This window comes from Nematolebias whitei, chromosome 17 (genome assembly GCF_014905685.2).
Source record: "Nematolebias whitei isolate Nwh7 chromosome 17, NemWhi1, whole genome shotgun sequence".
Classification (NCBI taxonomy): domain Eukaryota; kingdom Metazoa; phylum Chordata; class Actinopteri; order Cyprinodontiformes; family Rivulidae; genus Nematolebias; species Nematolebias whitei.
Genome location: NC_056514.1, coordinates 31,937,083 through 31,949,135, shown reverse-complemented (window position 1 = coordinate 31,949,135; position 12,053 = coordinate 31,937,083). Strand labels below are relative to the sequence as shown.

Below are 12,053 nucleotides of genomic sequence, written 5' to 3'. Positions count from 1 at the left end.
TTCACTCGCTGCACCTGTTTTGCTGCTGATTGTGTGTTTGCAAGCCTGTTTGAACATCGCTGGTTAGTCAGATGCTCCGTCTTCTCACAAGCCTTTCTGGAGCGCCACCTTATCTGTGTCCACATATGCTCCACAACACCACCCCCTCCACCCCCTATACCTGCTACAGGTCCCAGACAGCTCCTGACTGTCTGAGCAGCAGCTGCAGCAATGAAATGATCTTGTTTACTCCCATTTTTACTCCAATCCTCCCACCTGAAGCTTGTCCACTCGTCCTATCAATGTCCGTTGTCGGTGGGACGTTGGGGACAGTGAAGTGTTTGGTCGTAGACAGATTTGTGTCCCGAGGAGTTCATAAAGTGCCCAGCATGAGTCACTTCTGCTTTTCCAGCTCGTTTATTGGTTCTTATGCGAGAGGAGTGGCAGTATCGCTCCTGTCACTTCAAATTGAGTTGGGATTTGGGGAATTTACAGGAGGAACCATCTGTAATCAATATTTCTTCATCAACAAGGAATCAAACACATAAAGGTCAGGAGGTCAGCCATGTTATGACTGACCTCCTGACCCAGCAAATCCGGTTCTTACTGGTTTTCGTTTTGCATTCCCTGAAAGAAGCAAATTATGAGTTTTAAACCAAAGATAATCTTATGATGAAAAAAACAGAGTTGCATTTGGTCAAAATTTAAAAACAACGTACAATTAGGCCTGTCGTGATGAACAATAAATCAATTAATCGCATGATAAATGAAAATTATCAACCTCATTTTCATTTATCGGCTTTATCGTTTCTTCATGTCTCTCTCTTTCTACTGAAGACACTGGATGACAAAAGGCTCAACTCTGGTGCTCTTCACTGACCCCTCCCTTTCTCTTTAAAATCTGTTTTTAGCTGAGAAGCTAAGCTACGAGCTAAGCTAACAGACTGACCTCAGGGGAAAACCGCCGTCTTGTCAAAGCTCCAAAATTCACAGTTGAAACCCGTGCCTTCGTCTAAAATTTTTTCTCTACAAAAAGAAGCTGAGAACTTGTTTACTGATTTTTTTTTCATTAAAAGCTTTGTGTGACAAATGCTATGCTAAAGACCACAAACCACATCGAGCGTCCGCCATTTTGAGAACCAAAAACAGGAAGGAGAGACAGCCCATGTCACGTCAAGGGGCCTCCCTCCCATTTTTCTTAAAGCGACACTCTGCTCGCTCCCTCACTATCCATCCTTTGTTTCAAACTGTCTTTTTACTGCCATCCAGTGGTCAAAAACAGTACTACACACAAAAATTAACCAACATTTCCTCTTAACAGACAATAATTAGTAATTAATAATTATTGTATAATAATTCGTAATTATTGTCAAATTTCAAACAATATTATTATTTATCGCAATAATTTCTGAGACAATTAATCGCTCAGCAATTATCGTGACAGGCCTATGTACATCTTACACTTCAGGATGTCACCCTGAGAGTACGTGCTGTGAATGACTCTCAGCTACTACCACGTCAAAGTTGAGCCCAGTGTCGGTAAATTAACTGAGTCAGAGCAGCTTTTCTGTTCACTGATAATTAGCTGTGGTGGCCATCTTGAATTGGACTGAGTTGCTGAACATTTCTTAAAAATCTGCTTTTGTGATTCAGGAGAAGTTTTGCTAACAGACACGGGAAAAAGTATTACAGCCCACCTTGTGCCTTTAGGTGTCGTGGTATTAAATATTGTCGTTTCAGTGGGTTCTAGACGTTGGCAGGCTTGGATTCATCAGCAACTGGGAGAGAAAGTGAAACAGGAAGTGGCAAAGATGGAACTGGACCTTCAGGTTTCTCTCTGATACGATTGATCGGCTGGGAAAAGGCGAAGCTTAGAAATGCAGAGCGGAGAGAAATCTGTCATTTTGGATAGATTCGTTTTAAAATGATTGATTAAATGACCGATACCGAAACAAGTGAATGTTGAAGCGTTGCTTGATTTAGCAGCTAAAGGAGGAACTGGACACGTCATTGATCCTTTTGAACATTTTTACTCTGCAGAACTTTGTTCCTCAGCTGCAGCTGCTGAGCAGAACGCTTCCTGCAGCCAACACTCACGTCCTACACAACAAATGTCTGCGAGAGACGCAGGGAGAGGCTTATTATGGTCTGCAGACTCCGCTTCACAGTCCTCTCACGACTCGTGCAGATTTTAACCTCCTGAAACATAAATGGCCGCTTGATCTGATTAAAGTGCTTGTTACAACAAACCGTTAGCCGCAGCGGTTTGTTAAAGGTAGTTTTCAATTTTATCTTTTGTAGTTTTCCACTAAATTAAACAGTTTTTTTTTAACGTTTTGTGGTCGAAACGACCAAAATCAAACGTCGACATTTTTGAAGCATCTCTTAAACATTTACAATTTAAACTCAAGTCGTCAAAGTTTGACATCAATAAAAGATGGAAGCTCTTTTTTTTAGACAAATGGCAACAGAACAAATTTACTTTGAATGCACAAGATATTCATGAAAACTCTTCCCAAAGTTCATCAATGTAACATTTGTTGTGAAAGTCTCAACTTTTATCTTCATCTGATCCATTTATTATCTTTAAGTGGTGCTGTTGTCACTTTTGCACCCGTTTTCTTGATGTTCTGCTGTTTGTGTTCTCAGGTCGTTCGGGCCAGGCGGTGGCCGTTCGGGCCAAGGTCTTCGGCTTCAACGTCATCTTCTACGACCCGTACCTGCAGGACGGGCTGGAGCGCTCGCTGGGTGTCCAGCGCGTCTACACCCTGCAGGACCTCCTGTACCAGAGCGACTGCGTCTCCCTGCACTGCAACCTGAACGAGCACAACCACCACCTCATCAACGACTTCACCATCAAACAGGTACACAAACCACACCCGACCCGAGCCCGACGTCACGTCACTGTGGGAGCAGCTTCTTATCTCCAGCTCCACCAAAGCTGGACACAAATTCACTGCTTTGTTCTGTCGAATGCAATCAGCGCCAGAACACGGCTACGACAAATACATGGACTGAGCTGCGCAGCGGGAGAGCTCAGGGCTTTGAAGTGTTTTCTTTGCTGATGATACAGTCTTTTGTTCGGGTGAAGAAATTGAACGGATGTTAGAGATGATACAGGCAGAATTCATAAAAATACACATTTCCAACTTAATAAGTTATCATTAAATTTGAAAAAAACAAACTACATGATATTTAGTAATAGAAATAAAATGATCAAAGTCCCATTTAAAATTGACAGTATTGAAATTCATAGAGTTAATGAAATAAAATTTTTGGGTGTCGTTATTGATGAGAAGCTGACATGAAACTCTCATGTACATTAAGAATAAAAATAGCAAAATCAATTGCATTACTATAAGTATAGTAAAATAGTTTTTGAATGACAAAGCTTTATCTATATTGTATAATGTAGTGATTGTTCTATATTTAATCTGTTGTATTGAAGTTTGGGGAAAAGCATGCAAAACAATTACAAATCCTATTTTTATTTTACAAAAAAGAGCTATAAGATTATTAGTAGGAAGTGATATGGTCACCCAACAAATATATTATTTCATCATTTGAAATGATTAAAATTGTATTATTTGATTGAATATAGTATTTTACAAGTCATGTATAAAGTTCATAAAATTAATTACCCCCAAATATTCAATTAAAATCTGATTTAAAAAAAAAAAAGAGAATCATTATAACCTTAAAAGAATGGAAATTAGGCCTGTCACAATAACATATTTTGCTGAGCAATTAATTGTCTCAAATTATTGCAATAAACAATATCATTGTTTTAAATTTGACAATAATTAGTAATTATTGTCAAATTTAAGAAGAAATGTTGGTTAATTTGTTTTGAGTGTAGTATATTTTTGACCACTGGATGGCAGTATAAGACTGTTTGAACTGAAGGATGGATAGTGAGGGAGTGAGCAGCGTGTCTCTTTAAGAAAAATGGGAGGGAGGCCCCTTGACGTGACATGGGCTGTCTCTCTCCTTCCTTTTTTTCAGGTTCTCAAAATGGCTGACGCTCTGTGTGGTTTGAGCTCTTTAGCATAGCGTTGTTCACACTAAACTTTTAATAAAAAATCAGTAAACAAGTTCTCAGCTTCTTTTTGCAGAGAAAAACAACTTTTTACACAAAGACTCGAGTTTCAACTGTGAATTTTCAACAAGACAGAGGTTTTTTTTCCCCGAGGTCGGCCTGTTAGCTTATCTTCTCAGCTTAGCTGCTTTTAATGATCCAAAAATGCGATTTTGGATCAATAACATGGATTTTAACGAAGAGAAAGGGAGGGTTCAGTGAAAAGCACCGGAGTTGAGCCTTTTGTCGTCCAGTGTCTTCAGTAGAAATTGAGACACGAAGAAATGATAAAGCCGATAAATGAAAATGAGGTTGATAATTTTCATTTATCATGCGATTTATTGATTTGTTGTTTATCGCGACAGGCCTAATGGAAATGTTTGTAAAACCTCCATTTAGAACTGGTCTGAAGGAGCGCTGCATTGTAACTCAGGGGATAAGATTGTGGAATTGCCTCAGTATCGCCATAAAAATTTCTAAAACAATTTATACGTTTAAAAATATAATTAAATTAAAATTGTTAGGAAAGTACAACATGGAGAATGCCAAATGTTTTTTGTTTTCACTTTGGGAATTGTTCGAATTGTTCAAGCCTGAGTTGTTTGTTTGTAGTTATTTTATATATGTTTTAAATAAAGGGCGGATATTATAAGAATATTCTTCTTTCTGCACCCTTTTCATTCTATGCGTTTTTCTTTGAAATTAATTAATAAATAAAAAAAGAACTCTGACCGTCTGCCTGCAGCGACACCTGCAGGACAGCTGCAGAACTGCACAGGCTGAAGGTCAACCCCTCCACGCTGCGTCTTTGAGATGGTCCGAGTTGCAAAATGACCAACCCAGTGACTGTCCTTTCTGAAGCTGCTGCTTTAAGAGAGAAAGAACACTTTTCCCTCTAAAATGCTGGCTGTGGTTCTTGATTTTCAAAATGGAAACCTGAGTATTCATGTATTTTTTTAAGTGTCACATCCATCAAGGTCTAACAAAAGACTGCCAGTCAACGTTTGGCTTTCCATGCCCCTGGATTTCAGCTTTTTGTCAAGATTAAGGGATTACTTTCTTCTGAACATAATCACGTTTTTTCTTCCCCTCCTCTCCTCTCACATTTTTTTTTTGTGCCTTTTTATTTTTTAAAAGTAGCACAAGCAGCAAAGGATGGCGGCTCTGCCTCATCTTTTATCCCGTCCTTCATTTCATCTCCTGGTTTCGGATTAAGACTATTTTTTATCCCACATCAGATGGCATTTATCCTGGGCGCTTCCTGAATCTTTCAGGTGTCGAGATTTCTTTTCTTCTCGTGTAATATGTTTTAAGACCCTCGAACCGGAGACACGAAATCCAAATTGATCTTCTGCTCAAGATCAAAGGAATAATCTGCTGCTGATTAGATCCGTGTTAGTTATTTATTTATTTATTTTGTGTCTTACAGATGCGTCAGGGCGCCTTCCTGGTCAACACCGCGCGAGGAGGCCTGGTGGACGAGAAAGCTCTGGCCCAGGCGCTGAAGGAGGGCAGGATACGTGGAGCCGCCCTGGACGTCCACGAGACCGAGCCCTTCACGTAGGTGCACACGAACAGAAAGTCAAACGACAGATGCTAGACGAGAAAAGATTTGTGTGGGAAGAGAAATCACAGAACGTGAACCTTAATCAGCCGTGAGACACTAACAGCACTTCATGCTTCTGGACACGGCTCCATCAGAGCTCTGCAGGTAGTGAACCTGCGGAGGCAGAGAGCGAGCTTTAATCCCGTCAGAACAAATTAAATTAGTAAGACACAGATGCAACAAAGAATGTTTCCACCTTTTATCGAGTGTCCGAATGCAACAGACTCATTTTAGTCACTTGTCCTGAACGTTGAGTTCACATCAAAACGTTCAGCTTAGACAGGTGGAACCTTTGTTTGGTTTTTGTAACTTAAAATAAAATTTATTCACATAAAATCCATATAAAAATACATTAAGCTTTTTATAACCTTCTATGTGAAATCACATAGCGTATTAATGCTAATGCTAACTCTACCGCTCCAACAAAGTTCAGTCAGGTCATCTGGATGATTTATTTTTTTGTTGAAACATTTCATCTTTCATCCAAACGACTTCATCAGTTCAAGGAGCCACAACAAACTCAGTCCCACAAGCAGCACACTCACATAGTGGACCAACCAGTTTGCTGGTGATAAGATGGTTTTTGGGGCCCGCCCTCTCCCCCGTCAACTCCTCTGAGGCAGCCATAGCCAAAGTAGTTAAAAACATCAATGTTTGTTGTGGCTCCTTGCACTGATGAAGTCCTTTGGATGAAGGACGAAACGTCTCAACAAAAAAAGAAACCGTCCAGATGACCTGACTTAATTTTGTTGGATTTTTTTACCTGGATTATTGAGCATGAACTTTGATAACCGTTATTGCTAATATGATTAATGTTACTAATCTACTAATTCTATTCTTAATGCAAATGCTGTTCTCTCTACAAATGCTAATTTTAGTTCATCTAAACTTCAATTTAGCCTTTTGTTACATTTAGCATTTACCGGTAGAAACATTTTATTTTTGTTGCTACTTTTAGCTTTTAACTAGTATTTTCTTACATTTACCTTTATCTTCTTCGGCCATCATTCATGCTCCATTCTCATAGATAATTTGTTTGATCTAATTTAACATTTATTTTAAAATCATATTCAAGAATTCTTTACAAACTTTTTCAAAATCTTTTAATCGTCCGAACACGACGTGAGAGCGATATCGTGTTATCTGTGTATGTGTTTTAATTTGTCCTGTTTGCTTTCTGTAGTTTATATTTAGACAGTGATTTGAGAGATATTTTGCAATCATTAAATGTACGTCTACAACCAATCAACTGACAGAAAACACAAAGTTGGATAAAACTCAGCTGATTTGACAGATTTTGAGCTAAAATTGAGCGTAGTAGTAGCCGAGTATAACTCTAACCATGAGGGCAACACCGTTGTTCCTGTTCTCAAACAGTTTTTAGTTTCTAACTTGTGCTTTTGGTTTTCTTCTCCCCCATGCTGCAGTTTTGCTCAGGGCCCACTGAAGGATGCCCCGAACCTGATCTGCACGCCGCACACAGCCTGGTACAGCGAGCAGGCCTCTCTGGAGATGAGGGAGGCGGCCGCCACCGAGATCCGAAGAGCCATCACCGGTACGGAGTCACCTCAACACTTCAGACATCAACAGTCCTTCGTTTATCTCACGCCGTGTCCTGTTGCTCAGGTTTCCTTCCCAGGTGTCGTGTGTCCACTCCAGCAGCTGCCTTTATTAAATCCAAACCCAATAGATATTGGCTCCTCAGAACAAAGCGCTTCCCTCTCACCAAACATCCACACTGTTAAATTACCTTAATTTGCATTCATGTATCGGAGTCTTTACGAACTCGTTAACACTCGGGCACCGTCTGGCCGCTCGGCTCATCAACAAGTTGTGGCTTTTTACTCAGTGGTTTCCACATGTGTGTGTGTCTCGTACGACAGGACGCATCCCTGACAGCCTACGAAACTGCGTCAATAAGGAGTTCTTTGTCACCACGGCGTCGTGGGGAGTCATGGACCAACCAGGCGTTCACCCTGAGCTCAACGGCGCCACCTACAGGTCAGCTAATGAAGATAATTAAGTGTTTTATTTAGAAAAACTCATGTATTGAACATATTCCTCTAGAGACATGAATAAATCTATAGTAGAGCCTGGAGAGACACCCCCTCAGTAGAAAGAAACTTTGTCCAAAATGTCCTCTTCAGGACTTCTCTTGATCTCAGTATGTGTTTCCTTCACGCAGCCAAGTGAACCAAACTCTTCAGGCTGTAACCGGCGTCCCCCAAGACAAAATTAATGCCTAGATTCAGGAGCAGGTAAATACGATCAGATCAGACCTTCTCACCTAAACTCACCTGATGTGTGTCCCCCTCCTCCCTCAGCACCCACCTGCGTGACTGACCTCAGAGTAGAGCTGGATGGCAGTGAATGCTGAAGCAGTTTCACAGGATGCTCCATTGTTTTCCTCCTTATGGGGTTTTGGGAAAATTCTTGAAAGCTGACTGTCTCTGAACTGCCTTGTCCTTTTGTCCTTCCTGTCTGGTTTCTGGGTTTTGTTGAGATTTGTTTCCTACATCAGGGGTCTGCAACCTTTACAACCACAAGAGTAATTTATCTTCCTTTTCCCACAAAATTAAAACCGGAGCAGAGCTGCAAATTGCACTTGAGGCTTTAAATGACAAAGAACACAACATAATATAGTTTGTGACTAAATGAAAATAATGATCTGTAATAAATTGATAGTTCTTGGTATTTTTACATGTAAAAAGGAAAAAAAAACACTTATGTGGTTAAGGCCTCCTTTGATAAAGTCTAAACACCGGCCTATGTTAGTCTTTTTTATCATTGTGGACAAGCACAAAAACTAAAGAATTTTGTGTTTGGTTATTTCTTTGTAGTAACAATGCTTCTTGGCATTAAATCTCTTAAATGGTGCCACATTTGCTGTTTGTGTAGGCGGAGCAGCAGAGTTCAGTATGTGGGTTGTGTCCATGAAAAACTTGTGAAAACTTCTCTGCCAGTGCCCAACAGTTTATTCTGATACTTATTTGGTGTTTGTTTCATAATGAAATTGTTAAATATGTTCTGTTTCTTCAATCATCCAATCCAACAGAGGTCTCAGTAGCATGCGGAAGAACCATACACAGCCACAACAGCCTGACATTTCGTCCACATGCTGCTCCCCAGCTCGGTCACAGTGCTGTGGAATGGTGTCCCATTCTACAACCATCGTGGTTGTGTTTGCTCTGAAACGAACAGCACATTGGAGTTCAGCGGGTTGAGGTCAGGAGGTCGTTCCATCTTCTCCACTACAACGTTCTGATGAACCCCGCTCTGTGGGAGTGAGCGCCCAGACTGGAGTTATGGGACTCGCAGGCGCTGACAAACAGGCGCCTGAGGTACCAGAAGCTTCAAACAAGAGCGTGTACTCCTGTTCTTACAAATGTGGCACAATTTAAGAAAAAAACAAGTTTTCCAGCTGTATAATATTTATTGCCAATAAGCATTTTACAACAGAAAATAATCAAGCAGTTTTCCTTTTGTGCTACGTATTTTAAAAAGGCCAGTTTTCAGGATATTTTTAGATTGTTTTCTTGTCGTGGTAATAAATTTAAATTTTATTTACATGTTGGCTTTGACCAAACCAGATCTAGAGGGATCCAAAGATCGGAGGTTGCAGACCCTAAACTACTGAAGCATCTCTTTTCTTCTAGCCCCGGAACTTAAACCAGGAACTCCAAATCAATTTTTTTTTTCATTTGGACTTTGTGTAATATGATAAGAATCATAATAATGTATAATAAATAAAATAATTATTTTCACTTTGCGTTCATAGTCAGATCATGTTTGATCTACTTTTGTTTTAAAAACAACAAGCATTTGCATACAACAGTCAGTGGAGCAACATATTATTTTAAAAACTCTTGTGTTAAAAATCTAAATGCTCATTTGGATTTATTAATTTAAGTCTGTGTTTAAGATTATGATGGAACATCAAAGTTCATATTCAATAATCCAGGTAGAAAATCCAACAAAGTTCAGTTAGGTCATCTGGATGGTCTTTTTGTTGAGACATTACGTTCTTCATTCAAAGGACTTCATCAGTCCGAGGAGCCACAACAAACTGAGTCCCTGTACCGAGTGGGGCTGCCTCATGGGGGCGAGGGCGGGCCCCAGAAACCATCTCATCACCAGCAAACTGGTTGGTCCACTATGTGGGTGTGCTGCTTCTAGTACTGTTTGTTGTGGCTCCTCGAACGGATGAAGGACAAACCGTCAACAAAAAACGAAACCGTCCAGATGACCCGAGTGAACTTTGTTGGATTATACAGGAATATTTCAGGCCGAGCATTCTGAAGGGAATGCACGTAGTGCCAGAGTTTGTGTTCAGTAACGTCAGTAGGCTGTGGTGGCCATCTTGAATAGGGCTGGCTCCAAAGGTTATTCAGCTGCCACCCTGTGGTTCAGACATGAGCGATAACCAGTAAATAAACAAACTAAAGTCTTATGAGAAGAAACTTCTAATAAATCCAGTTAAGAACTTGTGAAATTGTTCCTGAAGAGCTCCTGGGCTAAAAAGAGGTGGTTTCTCTCGCGGTTTGTTAATCTGTGTTCCCTGCACTGATCTCTGACCCCGCCCATCGACAGATACCCGCCGAGTGTGGTCGGAGTGGCTCCGGGTGGCATCCCGGGGGCGTTGGAGGGCATGGTGCCTGGTGGGGTCCCCATCGCCCACACCCTGCCCTCTGGTACACACCCCTCCCAGGCCCCGTCGCCCAACCAGCCCTCCAAACACGGCGAGACCAGAGAGCACCTCACCGAGCAATAGCAGCAGCAGGACCACAGACATCTCCATCCGGACCGACCGACCAACTGGGACCAAGAGACAGTGACACAACACAGAGCCTGCTCAGTCAGCCGGGAAAACGGGAACAGAGGCGGCGTTCTGGTGGGGGGTGGGGGGATTTGTACTTTTAACGTTTCAGTTTTTACTCTCGTTTCTTCTGGTTCCGGCTTTACTCTCCGATGTTTTTTGTTTTACTTCTCTTCTTCGGGACATGCCTAATGATTGTGGACACAGAGTCCAGTGGTTTGTTTTTTTAGTGCTCCGGGATTACCCCGCCGAGACTCGGCCCCGTTCGACCTCTAGGACGTCGGAGCTCTCGGGGGAACGTAGGCCCACTTCTCGAAAGGAACAGACGATAAAAGAATTGGCATCATGTGCTACTGGACCTTAATGCCCCTCCACCCCCACCCCCCTCCTGATCTACCCCCCACCTTTCCAGCCCTCTTCCATGTAACAAATGTTGTGTAGACCATTGAGCTAAGGATTTGTTTTTCTTTTGTCAGTGTAAATGATTAAAAATCAACTTATATTTATCTTTTATCAAATAAAACAAGATTTCTCTTCAGTTGTAGTCATCTACAGGGGTTTTTAACCCTTTCCTGACAGACGCAGTAACATTTTCACCACTAGAGGTCACCCTCTGCATTACATATCCAGTTGAAGGCGCCACTTGTGAACAATATCCGCACATTTAACTGGAATAAAGTTAAATAGGTGGGCAGCTCCCTCGGTTTTACTTTTTTTGTTACATTAAGATTCGTGTGACTGAGGTATGAAGACAAATATCCATGATTTGATGGTTGGAATGACTTTACTCCATCTGTGAGCACATTATAAACTAAAGGCAGGAAAGGGTTAAAGCAAACTTCAGTCCTTTATCTCAGGAAAAAAAAAAAACTTTTTGACGATGCTTTTCCCTGTCAAAGTTTTGTCTTTGAGGAAAAAAAAAGTCAAGACTAATCTGGTTAGTCTGCAGATTTTCTTCATCATCCTAACCGTTGTGGTATTTTTCTACAAACACATTTTTTGGTGTTGAGGAATTTCCTGTTAGATTTGTAATGCTTAGTTGAGTGTTCCTATAGTCCTGATGTGCTCCACCACCCCCTCTCTTCCCTCCTTTGATTTCTTTGTTCTATCGAAGAAGGCCAGGTTCTTTCTGGGGGGGGGGCGAGGGTCGTCCTGTACTCTGTACGAGCAATAGCTGAAACTCCTTAGTGTCCCAACCATAGCGGAAGAGGCAGCCAGCAGTATGTTTTATTTTTATTTTATTTTTTGGTTTTTAGTGTGAGTATTTGTATTCGTTTCTTGTACAAGGTGAACATTTAGCATTCAGTGCAGTTCAAATAAAGAGATGATTCTGACAACCACTGGTCTCGATTCATTTGGATGATAAGGTTTAAAACTATTTAGATCTATTTATATTGTCTTGATGGAAGGTAGAACAGGGGTTCCCAACACTGGTCCTTGAGGAACGCCATCCTGCACGTTTTACTCGTTTCCCTGCTTTGACACCTGATTTGAATGAATGTGTGATTAACAGGCTTCTGCAGAACTTTTAAGTAATTAAATCACTGAATCAGAAGTGCTGGAGCAGGGAAACA

At 41.1% G+C, this 12,053-nt stretch overlaps 1 protein-coding gene across 1 annotated transcript in view; it reads left to right on the top strand.

Annotated features, from left to right (window-relative positions):
• ctbp2l (C-terminal binding protein 2, like) overlaps nt 1-10,562 on the top strand; it is a gene marked incomplete in the record, with an annotated part of 71,377 nt that extends 60,815 nt beyond the window's left edge. The window contains 5 exon segments of the mRNA XM_037691488.1: nt 2,629-2,843; nt 5,487-5,617; nt 7,091-7,218; nt 7,547-7,664; nt 10,254-10,562. Of these exon segments, the coding sequence (XP_037547416.1) occupies nt 2,629-2,843; nt 5,487-5,617; nt 7,091-7,218; nt 7,547-7,664; nt 10,254-10,434 (773 nt within the window).
• Between the last annotated feature and the right edge of the window lie 1,491 nt (nt 10,563-12,053).